Source organism: Phoenix dactylifera, chromosome 15, assembly GCF_051530095.1.
Source record: "Phoenix dactylifera cultivar Ajwa chromosome 15, Ajwa_hap1_PhDact_Kaust_v1.1, whole genome shotgun sequence".
Lineage (NCBI taxonomy): Eukaryota > Viridiplantae > Streptophyta > Magnoliopsida > Arecales > Arecaceae > Phoenix > Phoenix dactylifera.
In genome coordinates, this window is record NC_143204.1 from 14,144,793 (window position 1) to 14,165,494 (window position 20,702).

The 20,702-nt window shown below is 48.3% G+C and overlaps 1 protein-coding gene across 1 annotated transcript; it reads right to left on the bottom strand.

Annotated features, from left to right (window-relative positions):
• Positions 1 to 1,088: 1,088 nt before the first annotated feature.
• Positions 1,089 to 4,247, bottom strand: LOC103718566 (putative inositol oxygenase). Its single transcript, XM_008807453.5, has 11 exons — positions 3,650 to 4,247; positions 3,382 to 3,481; positions 3,205 to 3,286; positions 2,883 to 3,087; positions 2,453 to 2,512; positions 2,323 to 2,375; positions 2,112 to 2,234; positions 1,934 to 2,003; positions 1,749 to 1,827; positions 1,556 to 1,637; positions 1,089 to 1,470 (listed from the first exon to the last, which is right to left on the bottom strand). The coding sequence occupies exons 1-11, from the start codon at positions 3,678 to 3,680 to the stop codon at positions 1,444 to 1,446; spliced, it is 912 nt and encodes a 303-aa protein (XP_008805675.4). The 5' UTR covers positions 3,681 to 4,247; the 3' UTR covers positions 1,089 to 1,443.
• Positions 4,248 to 20,702: the final 16,455 nt, after the last annotated feature.

Consider the following 20,702-nt stretch of genomic DNA (forward strand, 5'->3'; position numbering starts at 1 on the left):
GTAGCAATGGACGGGATGGAGAATTTCACAACAATTAGGAAGGTGATCTTGTTTGCGCTAAACAACATCACGAACTACATAATTGTGATGGTGCAGATAGAAGTGTACAAAGAGAATGTGGAGATCCTAATTTATAAGCCAAACAATGGGTTGATAGGGGAGGGTAGCGATGTGAGAATTATTAGAGGGAATATGAACATTGGGGACAGAATGGCTCGAAGAGGAAGAGAAGAGGATTCAGAGCTCTCGCTTGAAGAGGAAGTAGAGATCAGGCTTGAATGGTCTACTTCCATGGAGAAAAGGTATGCATGCCGAAGCAAACTTTAGACTAAAAGCAAACTTTCTTTGGGTTAAAAAAAATCCTTTCATATACTAAAAATACACATCCAAGTCCTATGAAGCAAATAATGATGACGACTCCAACTACGTGGGAATAACTCAAATGAATAAATCGTGTGGACATAAATCCTAGAAAGGTTTAGGCGGTATTAGCAGGGATCTCAATGCAGTGTCCCTCTTTTTATTGGGTACATTTTATTGGTTCAACTTATCGGAGAGAAAGGTGACTCAATGACTTAAACCGGCCTGCCCTGCTCGATTCTGGTGGATAAGGCCGCATTGTAAAACTCCCCTGCAAGTGCTGGCTGCCTATACAGCTCACCACCTCGGGTATACCTTGCGGTCAAGAGAGGGAGAGAGCTGTCTCGGGTACTCCGTAAGCTTGTGTATTTTGATTTTATTAGGTGTATTCGTACACACTTTGTATGATGAATCTGCCAAAAGAAGAAGAAGAAGAAGAAGAAGAAGATATCAACGACAATACTTTGTTGGAACTAGAGAGAGCCAGTTGTTTCAAGACTGCTTGGGCCTGCTCTACAATGATCTAAAAGCTTAGGGCAGTTAGAAACTTATATAAACCTTGAAAATTTGGCTGGTGTGCAAGCCTTAGTTGATTGATGAATGCTCTATGTCCCTTCTCAATGTGCTTGTATGTATCTTTCTATGCAGCATCTTCACATCAGTATTATACATGTCAAGCAGGGCACTGAACAAGCCTAAGCTGTTCACAGGCGGCTCAATTGATTTGCAGCTGTAATTGAGTTACAGCAACCTTCAGGGAAAAGGCAAGGCAAATTCTGGTTAAAATTTTGATAGTGGGGAACATTTCTGGGTCCATTCTTGTACCGAGTCGGCATGCGAAAAAAAAGAAAAAAAATAGAAGAAATGAAAGGGAGATCCTCTTCTCCTCATGGCATAAATGAATCAAGATTTAATAATGATAAGTCTGGAGGATATCTTTCATTAATATTATACACTGGGGAAAGCAGTTATTTAGTATTACTTTTATTTAACAATTTTACTCCTCCTCATATTGATTGTTAAAAATTGCCATTGAAATTAAGCATCATGCCATCATCCACCAAGTCAGTGGCTTTCTCTTCTTCACCACCTCAGCTTGGGAGGGAAATACTGCAACATGCATCCCAATACCAAGTCAGCAGAGATGGGAGAATGTTAGCTGAGAAAAAACATACTTTTTTAGAGTATTGCCCACCTTCTCAATGAGGGACAGATAGTATGGCTTCACCTTCTCCACATCGACCCTGACTTTGCTCTTGCTGTAGAGGTCATATTTGCTGCGCATTTGGAATAGGAGGAAGAAATTAAAAAAAAAATGAAAAATTCAATTTTTCATTATCATTAGATTCACTGCTTGTTATGAGCTATAAAATATGCATGGGACTTACTTGAAGATCTGTAGCCATTTTAGGTTCTCTTCATCCTCCTTATTCATGAAATATTTATAGGTCCCCGACTGATGCAATGCTGAATCACAACATAATTAATTAGGTTTTGTTGGTTTAATAATCAGATTTAGTAAATATTACAGGCGATGGCTTATGAAAGGAGGTATTAAGCGGTTGGAGCGTACGATAGAATGAATGGTATCGGATGATGAACATTGCAGCTGAAGGTAGAGTGGTCTTGTTCTCCTTAGCCACCTGAATTGAATCCAATAATAGGATAAATATTAGCTTGAGCAAAAATATATGCAAAACAGAACCATTTGTATTAGGTTCATGAAGAAGTGAGAGGTTATAAGTAAATACCATATACATGTAATCGTCATGCCCCCACGACATCATTAAATTATCGAGTCCACATCCTTCAGAATAGACTCCAAACTTCGTGTTGTATTGAGGATTGTTGAAGTCAGGATTGTCTTTGAGGTACTGTGATGATATGAAAACAATTTTAGCAAGGTAATATTTTTTTCATTTAGATGGTAATATCAAACATAGATCTGTGTATGAAATTGACCTTGTAATGAACAATGGATTCATCAAAAGCACAACCTACAGGGAATGTGTCGCCTGCGGACTGGATGTTGTCAGTGGAAGGCATATGGATTGGAGATCGCTGATAACAAAAGAGTAGACATGGCACTCACCTACAACTGCCCACTGGGGAAGCTGCCCAAATTTAGGATGGAGAAGAACCTTTCCTAGATCTTAATTGCAGAAAAAATGGAAGCTGATTAGATGCCATTTGAATAACTATGCTCCACTTAAAAATATCATATGGACTGAAGAAAAACAACTGAAATATCTGTTTTCTCAAACAAAAAATAAGAAGAAGTATTGAGGAATGATTAGGGAAGTTCACTTTAACAAGAGTAGGTAGCCTTACAAAGATGAAAAGCATGAAATATTTGTAAAACTGACGGCAAGTAATTGGAGTGAAGAAGTAACGATATTTGGTTATAGTTAAATGCTATGGATGCATTCCATTTCATCTACCAAATGAAATGAGAGGTGGCTACTGCACCATCTTCTGAAAAATTAGAGGCCATAAAATGTTATATAGTGGCGAAAATGTACCATGTATAAGGGCAGTTAAATGCAACCAATCTTCACCAGGGTAGTCTTTCCTAATAGCTTCAGCACTCTGCAGCAAATGCTGGATCTGGGGCTCATCAAGATCAGGATCACTTTCATCCACGAACTCGTCAAGCAACTCACAGCATTCCCAAATGCTCATGTCTGCCTTGTTCAGCTTGCTATATTCCTCTCTCATCTTCTTCACCTAAATCATTTGTCATTGTTGATGAGCACCAATCCAAAGCCAAAGCTTAAATGCTCATTCAATTCGGGAGCATCACAAAAACAATCAACCACCAACAAATCAGACCATCTCACATACAAATTCGTAAGTCTGATGAATGTGGTTTATCCGATAAAACTCTTCAACGGAGTCTTTCCTCTCTGATTCAGCTTCATAGTTCCTGCCATTATTTTTTTTCCCTTCTCCATTACTTCCTTTATACAGTGATGAGAATATGCAGTCTGCATGTGCACGAAGTTTACAGAAGAAAGATACCTAAAAGTTTGGCCAAAGGCATTAGTTTCAGGAGCTGCGAATCCACCATCTGGCACCAACTCGTTTGACCCGGTGGTGATTTTCTTCTCTTTCCCTTCCTCTACAAGTGAAGGAATCACATTAGAAAACTAGACATGCTATCAAATAACACAAAATATAACCTTTAAATTCTTGCGTGCAATTAATAACCCATTTGAGTAGAAAAAGATAAGAAGCCTTCTGATCTTTAAAGACTAGTAATTTTGAAAGCCGTGAGAAGAGAGATTACCAATCTCAGGATGCTCGATGGCAATAGTCATCTTCTCCAAAATTCAGAAAAACAAAAAAAAAAAGAGAGAGAGGAGGGGAATATTTCTTTTCTGAAAGAAAAGTTAGTATTTGCCAACCAGACTTAGCCTGTCGGCACCTCCCCTCACCCTCCCCAAGAAGAGCTCCCAGATTCAGCTTGGGTTGGTGATAAGAGGAAGAAAGGAGGTATTTATTGGAGTTTGACATAGTTTTAGGATTTGAGAGAGGATAAACTGGCCAAAGGCTGCACGGGAAGTTGGTCGACTGCTTGGGATAGGCATATTGATTACTATATTAAGGAAAGGAGAAAAGTTCAAAAGGAGGAATTTGGTAAAAAGTTTAAGTGTTTAGATAAACCCTACCTTAAAAAAAAAGTCAACTGTTTTTGTTTCAAACAAAGAGTTAATTGAGCCAGCGAATAGCATGGAGATCTCTAAAGCACGGTTGTCTCTTCTGTTTTCATCCAGAAAGTAGATCCACATTCAATGGGGCCAGGTAAGAGGTTGACCAAGTAAAATTACAAGTTGTTTGGATAGAATTAAATAAAAAAAAAGGATGGGAATTCCACTAGATAATCTCATGGTTTAGAATCGGTCATGAAGATATACCCTTGGAACAACCCCCCCCCCCCCCCCCCCCCCCCCCCCAAAAAAAGGGGGCTCGTGGGCCGGCTCGAAGAGGCCAGGCCCAGCCCGACCTGTGCTCGGCCCATGGAGGAAACGGGGAAGAAGACCAGAGCTGGGAGTCTTCTTCCTCCCCGATTCCAGCAGATGCAGGAGCTCCCAAGGGCCGATCCGAGTTCGATTCGAACTCTACGATCGCGCCTATCAATCTCTCTGCCCCCTCCTCCGATTTTCTTCACTCAAACCGCCGAGAATCGCCGCCAACTCCAAGACTTCTCCTCAGGTGTTCTCCTTCGATTTTCGCCGGTGAGGGTCGTCGGAAACGCCCGCCGGCGAATTGCCAAATTTCCGTCTGAACAGGGGTGCCCTGTTTTGGTTTGATCTTCCTGGTTTCGCCGCCGCCGACCGCCTCGCCGTAGGGTGCCGTCGCACCACCCGGGCCACGGTGTTGAGGACCCTCGCAAGCGCCGCCAACCAAGGAGGGCATCGGGCCATGAAGAGGCCGACGGAGGGTTAAGCCAAGGCCAACAACTTTGCTTGGAGAGCCTTGGCCAAAGCCTTCATTCGGCCAAGCACACAAATGGCCGGCCCGTGCCATGCATGCCAAGCCTTGGCCGAGCATCTTATCACTTGGCCGAACCTTGGCCAAGCATCTCCACATTCGGCCCGCCGCGCGCACGACATCGCCCGCACATGCCCGCATGCATCCGCGGCCGACCGCACCCGCCGGGTGCCCGACATCGCCTGCACGCACCAAGCCTTGGCCGAGCATGCCCAACCTTGGCCAAGCCCACTGCACACATACCCAAGGCTGGCCTAGAGAGGGTACATCATCAGCAAGACCGTGGGCCCACATGCTTGACATCCGTGCCGGACACCCGCGGCGACCCCGCACCAAGACAGCACGCGGCCACGGCCACTGCAGGACTTGGCTGGGCCAGACCAATCTCGCAAGCTACAGTGCGCCATGCGAGGTTCGGTCTGGCCAACCTCGCCTGCTACAGTGCCAGGCGCGCCCAGGCCAGCAGACAGGCCTGGCGAGGTTCAGGACAAAGAACCTCGCCAGCTACAGTGCCGCCCGCCCGCCTGCAGCCCGCGCGCGCCCGCCCGCGCGGCCGCCCGACCGCCCAGAGCCCCTGGCGAGGTTCACCAGTGAACCTCGCCGCAGCCCGACCGCGCCCGCCTGTGCGCGCCGCCTGCGCGCGCCCACGCGCGCCCGACAGCGCCCGCGCGCGCCCACGCGCGGCCGACAGCGCCCGCGCGCGCGCCCACGCGCGCCACCTGCGCGCGCCCATGCGCGGCCGACAGCGTGATAGCCACCTCAGCCCGCCGAGCCAAGAGCCAACCAGAATGGCCGAGGCCAACCTCGGCCAAGACTCATCGCCGGGCCACATCCACTGCTTGGAGGTCTGTCCAAGCAGTGGCCAGCAGCCTCAGCCCACGGCGCAGCCCCGTGCAGGCCACGCCCAGCGCCTGCGCGAGGTTCTGCGCCCCCTGCAGCAGCGCACGGCCCACCGCGCGCACGACCAGCCACAGCAGCGCGCGGCCAACCGCGCGCGCCCACTGCAGCCCGCGCGCCCGCCTGCGCGCGCCCTGCCGCCGGCGCGCCCGCCTGCGCGCGCCCGCCAGCCCGCGCGCCCGCCTGCGCGCGCCCGCCAGCCCGCGCCCGCCTGCGCGCGCCCGCCCCTCTGCGCGGCCGCCCGCAAGCGACCGCCCGACTGCGCGCCCGCCTGCGCCCGCCTGCGCCCGTGCGCCCGCCTGCGCGCGCCCGCCAGACCACGCGCCCGCCAGCGCGCGCCCGCCTTCCAGCGCCCGGCGTCTACACCCGGGCCATGCGCCCGGCACTCTGCACCCACGCCCACCTGGCGCGCCCGAACCTCGCCCAGCAGGGAGACGACTAGTGCACAGCAAGGCCGCCTCCCCGCCTCTCGCCAACACTCGGCGCCCGTGCAACAATGGGTTGCACGCACGCCGGACATGGGCATGATGACGGGCGGCAATCAAGGGCACCAGCCCATGCATGCGCACAGGTACGCGCATGCACAGCAAGAACAAGGCTCGGCCAAGACCACATCTGGCCGAGCGCAATCAGGCCGATCAAGTCCAAAGCCAGCGCACGGGTCAAGCGTAGCCAGGAGCACAGCAAGCCAACCGAGCCCGCGCACATTGAGTCTGGATCAGCCCGCGCGCATGCCCACGAGCCGGATAAGGAAAGCCGAGGTCAGCCCAACCATGCGCACGGCCAAGGACAAGTGGCACCCATCCACGCCCCAGGCGCAAGGCCAAACAAGGAAGGACTCGGTCAGCCCAGCCGTGCGCGCGCCCAGCGACAAGTGGCAACCATCCGCGCGCAAGGCCAAGCATGGAAAGTCATCACCGGTCGGCGCCCAACCAAAAGCAACTAACAGGGACACTTGGCAGGCCGCCCAGCATCAGCGCCCAGCCAAACAAGGAAAGCGCATGCGCCAAATCAAAGGAGGAGCCGGTAGGCTCTTCCATAGCAAACCGGCAAGGATGAACATCAGCGGCCGAGATGCAATCGGCCAAAGGAGGGACGCCCAGCAGGAAGCTAGGGCAACAGGCCATGGGAACCAAGGCGCAAGCGGCGCACCCCTGAAAATCAGCAAGCGCCCCTCGGCCGAACAGGAAAGCCAACCAAATCAGGCTGCACACGGACAAATGGCAGCAGCAGCTCGTGACACGCGCACAGGCCAAACCGAGGGCCAATCCCATGCGGCCACCTATTGAGGCACATGGCCGAAGAGGGCCAAAGAAGGACAGCACCCGGCGGCCAAAGAAGGCAGCCATTTGAATTCGAATTAGAGTCCCAATAAGCTAGGGCATTCGGCCTACAAAAGGAGCCATTAGGGCCCTTAGTTCATCATTCATCTTTTATCATATTTTCCAGCAAAGAGTCAAGGGTTGTATCCCTTTTGTGTGTCGGCCGAAAGGCTTGGGCTAAGGAGGAGAACATCAACTCCCCTTAGATTGTTTTAGGCAAAGCAAGGTCCCTTCCGGATCTTGCATTGAGTCCTTGTAATCGTTGTCATTGGAATGAAGTCAATCTTCCTTTCATCATTGAGCCCCAACTATTGATTTCTTCCCAACGCCGGCAGCCAAAAGGCAAAGCACACGGCTTGGATTCCAAGGCAGCAAGAGGGAAGAGAGATACCCACAAGCAAGCCGGTCCCATCACAAGCAAGTCCCTCTACCGTTGGCGCGGGGTATGGGACCGCAAAGCCCCGCGGGTTCCAACACAGCGCCCGCGCGCGCGCCCACGCGCGCCGCCTGTGCGCGCGCCCACGCGCGCCCGACAGCGCCTGCGCGCGCCGCGCCTCGGCGCCCGTGCCGCGCCCTGCCAGCGCGCCTGCCGCGCCCAGGCGCCCCTACAGCGCCCGGGCGCCCTGCCTGCCGCGCCCCAGCGCCCCTGCCGCGCCCCTGCAGCGCCCCTGCCAGCGCCCAGGCGCCCTGCCTGCCGTGCCCAGCACCCCTGCCAGCGCCCAGGCGCCCTGCCAGCAGCGCCCAGTGCCCTGGCCAGGCCCCAGCCGACCAGCCTCTGCGCCCAGCCGCGCCCAGGCCCTGCCAATGGCCTGCCAGCCCCCTGCAAAGGCCCCAGCCGGGCCAGCAGCCTATGCCCAAGGCTTGGCCAAGGCATGGCCAAGCCTTTGGCCCTACATGTGCCATGAAGACCCCTATGCCTTGGCTACTCTTGGGCCACTTGGAGAGCACTATAAATGGGAGGGAATGAGGGTCTTTAGAGGGTCTTACATCTTACATCTTTTATCTTAGCACTTGTTGTATTTCGGCCTTAGTGGCTTGGGAGGGACCTTGTCTCTTTGTATTCGGTCTTGGGGTTTGTCCAAGACTTGGGCTAATGGAAATCCATCATAGTTTCCCTTAGATGTTTTGCTTGTAAGCTTCATTTTGGGAAATAGAATCAATCAAGCGTTCCTCTAAATATCTCCACAAATATCCTTTTGAGTTTGATTGTTTTCTTCTCAAGTCAAGGGTCGGGTCAAGCTGCAACCAGTAGACCCTCCCCTTGCCTTGATTCCCTCAGCTACTTACGAACTTGGCACACCGCGGCGCAAGCTCAAACTACCACGGCGTTACCCGCTCGGCCCTTTACCTACAACTCTAAGTCATCCACAAGGAGCAAACGCGCAAGACTTGGTGTGGTGGCTTGGGGGCCGAAAGCCACCCTCCAACAATGGTGCTTTCATTGAGAGATTTCGTCGGGAGAAGTTCCTAGAGAAGCTCCGTCGAGGATCTCTCTCAAAAGAGGTAACGCCTACAACCCTAACAAAATTTCAAATTCTATAGTGGGTTGGGTTAAGTTGTTTAACATATCATTGCATGCCTAGTAGTGAAGTTTACTTACTACCTTCATATTATTTGTTGCATTTGAGAGGGGGTACATTAGAAGTTTATTATGCATGCATCGGGTACTTAAATTTTAGCAACTTATCATTCTTATTTGCAAAAGAGGAGTGAGCATTTTTCTTGTAAAAGAGAACGGATTGATCTCTATCTTGCTCATCATAGGGATGGTGCCAATGGGGAGGCTAATGGTAGTACCCGGCATTATTTGACCTAACTATTCGGTGTAGGGTACATTAGGGACGGCACAAGAGGGAGGCTAGTGGTCGTACCTCGTGCCCTTTCCCAACTACATCGGGTAGGAAGCAAATAGAGTTTCAAAATATCTCTCTTGGGAGAAAGAGAGAGTTTTAATTGTTGTAAATCTTTGTTGTAATCGAAGGCGATCGAGTGGTGTATCTTTTGAATATATAAGAAGGAGGGACGGTTCATCCCTTGGGTGACGACCAAAGGAGGTTAGGAGTGATGATGAGGGATGAGAATGCACGGCTTGAGGCCTTAGAGGGGAGTTCTCAACACGTAAATCAAACCCTTGAAAGTCGAAACCAAACCTTTGAAAAGATATCAACTACCCTAGCCGGTGTAAATGCCCGCCTAGAAAGATTAGAAAGGCGAGTTAGTGGAAGTGGAAGAGAAAAAGAACTTAGAAGATCCAATGAAGAAGAATATTGGTCGCATGCCTCATGGCGGGGCCAAGTGAGGGAGAATAGAGCAAGCAAAGAAGGAAGCTTGAGATCTAACAAAGAAGTGGAGTTAGACCATCAAGGACCATGGAGAAAAGATGAAAGAATTGGAGCCCGGGATGTGGGGATAGTAGATAGGTGGATGGAGGATGATAGGACTAGCACAAGAGGGAGAAAACATAGTGAGGATGAGAGTGAGGCTAAAGAGGAGCCATTCCATGCTCAAGGGTCTTTTGGCCGGAGAGGTAACATGGAGGAAAGGAGGAGGAGCCGAATGGGAGAAGACTTTGAAGATAAAGTTGGAAGGAGTCCTCGATCATATGGAAGAGGGTTGAGGGTGCCCAAGATTGATTTTCCCTTATTTGGAGGAGGCGAACCCTATGAATGGCTAGACAAAGCCGAACAATACTTTGAAGTTTATGGGGTCCCAAGAGCCGACCGGGTCACCATTGCTAGCTTCCATCTTGAAGGAAGGGCAAATCAGTGGTGGAGATGGATCCGGGCACTCTATGAGAAGGATGGCAAGAGACTAGGTTGGACGGCCTTCGTGAAGGAATTCATGTCACAATGGGGTCCTTCACCCGTTGTGAACTACCATGGGCAACTAGCCAAGTTGAAACAAGAAGGAAAGGTGCAAACATACATTGATGAGTTTCGGCGTCTCCAAACATTGGTGAGGGGATGGTCCGAAGAGGCGCTAATGGGCACTTTCCTAGATGGTTTAAAGCCATGTCTAGCCAAGGAAGTGAAGCTTAAGCAACCAACAAGGTTACAAGATGCAATGAGGATGGCAGAGATCCTAGATCAAAGCTACCCCGCGGAGAAGCACATGTCCAAAGAAAATTTCAGCAACAATGCATCTTCATCCTTGCAACCAAGAGCACCTTGGAAGGTCAATGGAGAGGTTAAAAGTGACGACAAGGATCGACCCAAAGAAATCAAGAAGTTGTCAAGGGAAAAGCTCCAAGAATACATCAAAAAGGAGCTATGCTTCAAGTGTGGGGGCAAGTGGAGACCGGGACATCCTTGCAAGACCGGGCAAGCTTTTCTTCTAGATGTGGGCAGCGGAGATGAGGCCACTAGAGTTGAAAATTCAAAAGAAGAAAACAAAGAGATGGAGCATGGTGAGAAGATCGGACATAGTGATAAAAAGGAGGAGACCGAGTTCACCTTGCATGCTTTATCGGGAGTTCAAGGATCATCCATTCTACAACCCACTTCGAATGAGGTATTTGGGCCTTACTTGAGAGAATTCATTTTAGTTTCCTTTGATGATACTTGGGTCTATTTCGGGTCCATGGAGAAGCACATGAAGCACTTGGAGGTTATGGAGAATCGTCACTTCTACATCAAGCCTCCTAAGTGTGCATTTGAGTATTTGGGCCACATTTTTGGAGGAGTAAAGCTTGGCCCACGAAAGGTTGAGGCCTTTGTGGATATCTCGGCCCTAGGGACGAACATGAGATCAACCGGCTACTATCGGCACTTCTTGAAGGATGATGGGTTGATGGCTAAGAAGAGAGAGCTTGAGGGAACCCCGAAGTCAAGAGAAACATGGGCCGACTTGAAGAGAGCCATGACACAACTATGGCAAGTAATGTTTCAATGGGCAGGAATGCCGAGAGAAGAGGCTACTTGGGAAGACCATGATGAGATGATCCGGCGGCATCCACTTGTTATCCTTGAGGACAAAGATATTTTTCAAGAGAGGGGGAATGTTGAGGACCCCCGCAAGCGCCGCCAACCAAGGAGGGCATCGGGCCATGAAGAGGCCGACGGAGGGTTAAGCCAAGGCCAACAACTTTGCTTGGAGAGCCTTGGCCAAAGCCTTCATTCGGCCAAGCACACCAATGGCCGGCCCGTGCCATGCATGCCAAGCCTTGGCCGAGCATCTTATCACTTGGCCGAACCTTGGCCAAGCACCTCCACATTCGGCCCGCCGCGCGCACGACATCGCCCGCACATGCCCGCATGCATCCGCGGCCGACCGCACCCGCCGGGTGCCCGACATCGCCCGCGCGCACCAAGCCTTGGCCGAGCATGCCCAACCTCGGCCAAGCCCACTACACGCATACCCAAGGCTGGCCTAGAGAGGGTACATCATCAGCAAGACCGTGGGCCCACATGCTTGACATCCGTGCCGGACACCCGCAGCGACCGCGCACCAAGACAGCATGCGGCCACGGCCACTGCAGGATTTGGCTGGGCCAGACCAACCTCGCAAGCTACAGTGCGCCAGGCGAGGTTCGGTCTGGCCAACCTCGCCTGCTACAGTGCCAGGCGCGCCCAGGCCAGCAGACAGGCCTGGCGAGGTTCAGGACAAAGAACCTCGCCAGCTACAGTGCCGCCCGCCCGCCTGCAGCCCGCGCGCGCCCGCCCGCCTGCAGCCCGCGCGCGCCCGCCTGCGCGGCCGCCCGACCGCCCAGAGCCCCTGGCGAGGTTCGGCCCAGCGAACCTCGCCGCAGCCCGACCGCGCCCGCCTGCACGCTCGCCCGTGCGCTCGCCCACGCGCGCCGCCTGCGCGCGCCGCGCCTCGGCGCCCGTGCCACGCCCTGCCAGCGCGCCTGCCGCGCCCAGGCGCCCCTGCCGCGCCCCTGCAGCGCCCCTGCCAGCGCCCAGGCGCCCTGCCTGCCGCGCCCAGCGCCCCTGCAAGCGCCCAGGCGCCCTGCCAGCAGCGCCCTGGCCAGGCCCCAGCCGACCAGCCTCTGCGCCCAGCCGCACCCGGGCCCTGCCAATGGCCTGCCAGCCCCCTGCAAAGGCCCCAACCGGGCCAGCAGCCTATGCCCAAGGCTTGGCCAAGGCATGGCCAAGCCTTTGGCCCTACATGTGCCATGAAGACCCCTATGCCTTGGCCACTCTTGGGCCACTTGGAGAGCACTATAAATGGGAGGGAATGAGGGTCTTTAGAGGGTCTTACATCTTACATCTTTTATCTTAGCACTTGTTGTATTTCGGCCTTAGTGGCTTGGGAGGGACCTTGTCTCTTTGTATTCGTTCTTGGGGTTTGTCCAAGACTTGGGCTAAGGGAAATTCATCATAGTTTCCCTTAGATGTTTTGCTTGTAAGCTTCATTTTGGGAAATAGAATCAATCAAGCGTTCCTCTAAATATCTCCACAAATATCCTTTTGAGTTTGATTGTTTTCTTCTCAAGTCAAGGGTCGGGTCAAGCTGCAACTAGTAGACCCTCCCCTTGCCTTGATTCCCTCGGCTACTTACGAACTTGGCACACCGCGGCGCAAGCTCAAACTACCACGGCGTTACCCGCTCGGCCCTTTACCTACAACTCTAAGTCATCCACAAGGAGCAAACGCGCAAGACTTGGTGTGGTGGCTTGGGGGCCGAAAGCCACCCTCCAACACACGGCCACCAGCAACCTTACCGCCCGGGCCTCTCTCTCTCTCCCTTCCTATCAGAGCTGATCACGGGCCTTCTGGCCCGCCCAACCCGGCCCAGAATTTTTCGGGCTTGGGCATTAAAAAAAGGCCCATGGGTCGGGCCTGAGCAAGAAAAGCGGCCCGACCAAAAAAAAGGGGCCGGGTTTGGTCGGGCCATTCTGGCCCATTTGCAAATTTCAAACAAAGAAAAAATCAGGCCTGTCGGGTCGGGCATATCGGGTCGGGCCGGGCTAAACGGGCCTAGAACCAGATTTATAAAGTCAGGTCGGGCCTGGACAAAAATTTAAGCCTGATAGTCGGGCCGGGCCAGGCCTGGGCATAGCCATCGGGCCTAATTTCTGTTGTAGAGTCCGGCCCGAGCCCGGCCCGGCCTAGGTTTTGATCAGCTGAAGCTCCTCCTTGTGGACGTGCACCATCGAGTCGAGCTCCTATTTTTTCGGCCAATGTTGCAGTGGCCGCCGCCACCGGCGATGACCGTGGCTGAGAGCCATCACTGGGCCGTCAGTCGTCGCCGGGCTCGGGCTGCCTGGTGGCTCTCGTCCCTGTTCTGAGAAGAGAGGCAGAGCGAGCCCTCCCCTGCTTTGAGAAGAAGAGGAGAAGAGGGTTTTCTCTCCCCTCTATGGATTTTCTCTCCCTATGGGTTTTCTCTCCCAGTTTCTCTCTCTAGATTGGGGTTTTTTCTCTCTAGTTTGATATGGAGAGATCAGTGTTTGTATGGACTATTGGATAGTCGATGAACAATAGAGGATTTTGAATTGTCAGATACCCTGGGTAATTTTTAATATTGATTTCGTTTTGTAGGAGGACAATTCATGGGACAAAGAGACGTTGAATAGGATTTTATGCACCCCAGTTAGAGGTGGGCATTGGGTCGGGCCACCCATGGCCCGGCACGGCTCATAAAAGGGGGTCGAGCTGGGTTAAGGATTTCTGGCCCATAGGCCAAGCCCGGCACGGCCCATAAGGGCTTGGGCTGGCACGATTCGTGGACCAAGCACGGCACAGCCCGCGGGCCTGGACTGGCCGATCTCTTGTACGAGCTCCGCTTCCTCAACGCCGCCCAGCGCGCCGCCGCCGCCCGCCGCGTCGTTAAGCAGCGCCTCGACCCCAAGGGCGCCCAGGAGCTGGCTCGGGCCGTCAAGGACTTCCCACGGGGACAGCGACTGGGCCCGCTTCTCCGCTTTCCACCTGGGGGACTGCCTCGCTTACACCCACTTCTGCCTCAGCCGGGAGGCGCTTTCGGCCGGCGACCGGATCGCGGCACTCGAGCGGGCGATGGAGGCGGCGGAGACGGAGGGGGCCAGGAAGAGGATCGAGGAGGAGATGGAGAAGGCGACGAGCGGAGGGAGAGAAGGAATCGAGGAGAGCGAAGGGGCGGGAAGGGTGACGGTGCCGGTGGTGCGGCTGAGGTACGGGGAGGTGGCGGAGGCGACGTCGGTGGCGCTTCTACCGGTGTGCCGGGCGGGGGAGGGAGCGTAAGGGGTTGCGGCGGCGCCGGGGTGGTGCAGGGCGGAGGGGGAGCTGGGGGTGGTGGCGGCGGAGAGGGGGTGGGGGAGGTGGATGGTGCTGCTAGGGTGGGGGCCGGTGGCAGCGGTGGGGGAAGGGGGAGGGGTGGCGGTTGAGTTTAGTGATGGGAGGGTGCTTCCGTGGAAGGCGAGCATTAAGTCGGGGATGGAGGAGGCGGTGCTGGTCGTGGCGGACCGGGGGAGGAAGGAGGTGGCTGAGGAGGACGGCTTCTATCTGGTCAAGGAAGGCGAGAAGGGGGAATTGGGGGTGGAGAGCGGGGATAAGCTACTGGAGAAGGGGGTGGAGGAGGCACTGGGGACGGTGGTTTTGGTGGTGAGGCCCCCCAAGGAGGAGGAGGATGATCAGTTGGCCGACGGGGACGGTGGTTTTGGTGGTGAGGCCCCCCAAGGAGGAGGAGGATGATCAGTTGGCCGACGAGGACGGTGGTTTTGGTGGTGAGGCCCCCCAAGGAGGAGGAGGATGATCAGGTGGTTTTGGTGGTTTTTGGACAGCCCGTCTCGTGCCTGGCACGGCCCGTGCCGGGCCCGGCATGGCCCGCCACCCCACGGGCCTAGGGCCGTGCCGGGCTTAGCCTTTAGGTTAAGCGGGCCGTGCCAGGCACAACCTGTTTAGTAACAGGCCGGGCCAGGCACGGCCCGTTTGGCCTGTGGCCCAGTGGGCCTGGGCCGGGCCGGGCCCGGCACGGCCCGATGCCCATCTCTAACCCCAGTTCATAGATCACGGTGGTTAGTTTGTGTGGTTATTAGTGAAAAGGTAAAAATTCTTATACACTGACCTGCATAATATAAATATTTTTGCATCTATCTATGAATAATGTGCTATGATCCAATTGAGTAAGAAGCGGAAATAGTTTTATAATGGTTTTTGTATTAACTTATATTTTGATCATATTTGCTTGTGGTTGGTATTATGATGGATGCATGTTTGCGCATAACCTACACTTGAATAATTAGACCAAAAGATGTGGTGCTCTAGACTAACCATGTGATATTGGTTGCCCAGTCACGGGCTGAAAACGTGACTGTGGTTAGTCTAAAGCCGGAAATAAATAAAAAGGAATTGATATATAGATGTGAACTGGATTGAATAAATAAGGACTTTGGATTTATCTCGTTGTTATGGCAGGTCCCGTCACAGGCTGGAAATATAGTACTTTCGCAGGCCCCATCATAGGCTATAAATGTGGAACTAAAATTAGCAGGCCCCGCCACAGGCTGAAAATGTGATACTTGGCAGCCCATCACAGGCTGGTAAATGTGGAACTAAAATTAGCAAGCCCCGCCACAGGCTGGAAATGTGATCTTTAGCAACCCCACCACATGCCGGAGAATGTGACTGAGATTTGGCCCAAAGTCGTTAAGATAATTGAACCAGATCAAGTTAACAAAGAATGGAATGAAAAGCATCGAAAATACTAATAAAGATTTATGAGCTATCGTATGATATATTACTCTTGAGTGGCTGGATTTCTATTGATATTTGATGTTTATATTTATATTGATTATTCGAACATTGTTGATAGCCGGTTTGTGATTTTACAATGTGTGCAACGTTTTCTTGTGGTTTTCAAACCTATATTATTATCATGTTGGTGAGGATGTGTGGGGATTCTTATTGGGCTATAAAGCTCACTCCCTCTTCTATCACTTTTTCAGAGCTGCAAGATGCATAGACATGGATAGGATAGACGCAGAGTGCAAGTGTCAAAGTCATCAGTTAGTTAATCAATTTATTTTGATACCAATGAACATTGAAAGCTCTTGTAATTGAACCAATTTGATTATTTGGATACGTTGGATTTATCTATTTGAATTAATTAATTAATTATAAAATTATCGGATTTTTGTTCATCTTAGGCCTTGCATGATCTTTAGGGCACTACTCTAGGGCTCATGCTGCCGGCTACGTATCGGACCTGGGTGCTGGGTTCGGGGCGTGACACACATGCAGCGGACTATGAGAAAAAATTATAGAAAGCACCAACAAATATTATCCCATCCCATAAATTTACTCTGACCTTTACCTTAAGCACTCCTGCTTCCCTCTTGCATCCCTCAAACCATTTTTATGGTCTGGATGAATAGTGATACGTCAGACATGGTGCAAAAACATGAATCTCTCTTTTGGGAGAATAGGAGACTAATGAGCTTCAGCCACATTAGTCACCTGCAATTTTATTAAAAGGAAACAAAAAATTTATGTACATACAGGAAGACTGAAGGCAAGAATTTACATCTGAAACAATGAAGAAAGAAGATTCAAAAAAGGAGCCAACAATAATGCTTCAGTAAAAACCTCAAAGCAGCTAAAAACATGATTTTATTACTCATAAATCAGTTGGCCATTCCATATGACATGTTTAATCAGCCTTGAGTACTGTTTTAAACTTAACTTTAAAATTTGCTTCACGATCTGTGTGTTTATAATTAGTTTTCTAAATTTGGAGTTTTGGACTTAATGCAACGACACTTTTTTGTTAAATCATGAAACACTCTTCCAATATATGTGATGTCAATGGACTATAATGTTAAAAGTAATGCCTTTGGCATTGTTTGACTTGTTGCATTTTAATTTTGTTGGAAATCCATGTGAAAAGATGGTCAGTGGTCAATATACTAGTTGGATCCAAAAATTCAATGGTCTAAACTTTTGGATCAACTTGAGCAAGTCCTTTAGATTTCTTCCCAACAGTGGTATTAAAGCTAATGAGCATGATCCCGTGCACAACTCTCAAAGCAGCAAAGTGTGGCTCGATATTGATGGGGCACAGCTCTCAAGGCAATAAAGTGAAAGAATTATGTGATGTACTCGAATAGAGTCGGCTTGGGAGTGGTGGATCAAAACCTAGGAGTTGAGGAGGATGTAAATAGAGCTCACACAAATGGGCGAGATTGTTGGAAATCCACATGTATCTCAAGATCTTTGGATTGATAGACTAGTTGGGTCCAAAACTTATAAATGCTTTTTAAGTTTTTGGGTCAACTTGAGTTCCAATATGTATACCTAGTCTTCTCGATTCGGACTCTTTGCCTCTTAACAATTTTCCAAGAAATTTGACCCATTAGAATAGCTATTAACATGAAAACAAGTGGTTTAAGAACAAGCGGATTGATTGATGAACAAACGCAAATGTTTGTGAATAATCCCTCTATGATCGAGACAGTTGCGGTTTGTGGAGTATTGTCTACACTTAGATATGCTCATGGTTGCAATTTGGATTAACTAATGATCATAAGCACCATTAGATGTGCTCATGGTTGCAATTTCATTAGATTAGCATAGCCAAGTCCCTGCTATTCGATTATATTTATTTATTGCAAAATATTTAAACCACCTTGTAAATTTTCCACATGTTCTTGTTAGTTTTCAGTTAACTGCATGCCCTTATTGTATGTTGCAATTCTCATTAGAATTTAGCCCTTTTTCTCATGCTATTTATTAGAACATGTAAAATACCTTTAGATTCTTCACTACCCTCTGAAGGAAAAAGGGTCATGTTACATGAAAAATTCCAGGTGGAAAACTTACTAAAATATTTTTTGAAGTTAATCTTAACAATGTCATGTCTGCTCAGCGAGCAAATCAACAACATTGTGTAATCCAGCAATATATTATACATGGGAAAATCTAAGTAAATTTAGGTGTAACATATCACAATAATGGTTTTGTAAATAGTTCTTTTGGTCTTGGACTCTGAGGACCATACACATTATCAGGAAAGCAATCAATATCCTACTACCTTTCGAGGTAAGGAGTTAGAAATATATCTCCATGTTTTTGTTAAACAATTGTCAAGAAATATTCTTGCTTGAACGATTCTTGACACTTCCAAAATTTCGCTAGGGTTGACATGTCGAGGTACGTTTGTTCTAAAGAAAATTAAAAAAAAATTATTTTTAATTTTTTTTTAATGAAAGTTGGTTATCCTAACTCTTCCTCAAAAATAATAAATAATTTTCTTGGAAACTATTTTTTAAAAATCAGATACCAACATTATTTTATTACCTCTCTCCATCTGGATATGGATTTTAGCAATGCATGACATTTAAAAGTTTCCTTTCATAGATTATTGATTCTTAATTATGTTGACAAAATAAATTGATATTTTCTTTTTATTAAGAAAAGTTTTATGTTCGAATATGAATACAATTCTTTCAAAAAAATAGAATTGTGATGTCAGATGCAAAAATGTTGCATATATCCTTTGGTAGCAAGAATTTTGGCCAAGCTACATTGGATGGCTAGAAAGTGAGATTAACTAACATAGCTGTAATTAATAAGTTAAAAAGAAATATGTAGACATCACTTGCTTTAATCACATATAAGTAGCATAATTAATGCTTTTGAGAACATGTGATAAGACTAGATGTAAGTGAAAATCAATCAAGACTTCCCATAGAAGTAAAAGTCCTAATGAATTGCCAATAATACCAAACATTTGTTTAGTTTAAAAAGAACTATAAAGTGAAATAAAGTTGTTTAAGTGGGTATAACATGCTTTTTTCTTAAAAAAATTGTTACTATCTTCCAAATTTCAGTGCTAAGAGTTCAAAGCTGAAAAGTTGAGGGCTGAGCATGCAGGTTACATGCTGTAGTACAATTCTTTTAAGCATTTGACTTAAATCAACTCATTTGTATGCAGAAGAGAGATAACATTAGCTATCATATTTTTATTGGTGCTTCCATGCTTTCGTGTCGTATCCATCACATACTAAATTTTATAAATTACTGTTTAGAGTGTTAGCTATCAGATTTTTAGTAACCTAATTAAACCATGCATTACTTTAGAAACTTTCGATTAATAGTTATTTGAAATTAATTTTTAAAAAACAATGTTTTAATGTCAGAGTACAAGCTATCATGGAAAATTTTTAAGCAGCAGATTACATTTCAAAACTAAAAAGAATTTCAGGCATGGAAAACTGTTTAAAACATAAGAGCATTTTCCCATCAATTACTAAGTGCTAGTTCTGCTAATGGAATCACTTGATACTCTCAGTTACAGCAATATAACTCTAAAAGTTGCCCAATGATCTCAAGAAAACGTCAAGGAGTTCCAAATATTTCGAGATACTTGCTACAACAAGGGTTCTAAAAGTAGCAATCATATTGCAAAGATCAAGTGAGCAAGGTACTGAAAGAATGCAATTGATTAGCAGATTGGATTGGTCAGGATGGAATTTCAGCCACAGAGTCATGGTTGCCTTAGAATGTGTACAAAAACAAAATTATGAGCATTTTTTAATTATGAATATTTTGTGACATCACAAACATGAGCAAAAAAAAGTTATTTTACTAGCCAATGATTGGACTGCGGTGTTTCACTCAAGAATTGAGAATGTAAATCAATTTTATTCAAAATTCATATATAAGAATTACCTTCTAGTTAAAATAACTGATCTTGAATACATATGATATAGCTTCGACATTCTGTTTTGTAAGAGAGATACAAAAATGATCCAAAACACTTCCATAGATATTAAAGGCAGCCTCTGAAGTCACCCTGGATATTAGGATGACTTAGTATCGTGCTGAAGACAAATGTTGTCTCAAATCTTGGTGGGATGCCCCGCAAGATACCAAAATAGAGTACTATCCTGAATGTAAAGGACTGTCCAACTATTATTCTAGCATCCCGATCGGCACATTTTTGGACATTCTCCATCCCAAGTATCCACTCGGGGTGGAACCGTGGCGCATCCCATTCCATGGGCAAACCAAAATAGTGTTGTTCCATAAAATTTAAAACCTCTTGCTTGTTGTGTAACTTAGCATTTAGGCCCAAATAAATCGAATATATATCAAATGTCACTAAGGGGCTTAGTTTTAGAGTGAGCCAAGAATTATAGGTACTTATTTGCACTAGTTGTTTATTTATGAGGCCAAGGTAGTGTTAAGGTTGAGCCAATCTTCTTACATTATTGAAATTTCAAAAAAAATATAAAAAGCATGGATTTACTGCTTATGTCCCATCTCTCTCTCTCTCTCTCTCTCTCTCACACACACACACACACACACACACACACACTAACTATATATATATAGAGAGAGAGTATGCGTGGGCTTCTATATCTTTATTTCTGCACTCAAAAAAGTCTGAACTAATCGTTATTTGAAATTGATTTTAGAAACCTAAGTTACCACATATCAAAGTTAAATGATCTAGTGTACGGAAGTCCCAGGGACCATTAAGTGAAAAATTACTTTTCAAAGCTAATAGGGATTTTGCTACCCATTATTGAAACGTGGCCATCCATTGCTCACTCCGAGTTATGTTACTAGAATTAATTGATATTATTAATTGCAATGATATGCTTATGTGGCTTTATGATTCTAGCAAGTAATTTAGTAATTTTAAAATATTTGTTGTCACGGTGGTCCCATAAATAGTCTATCATATCACAAAGGTTAAAAGAACAATCTG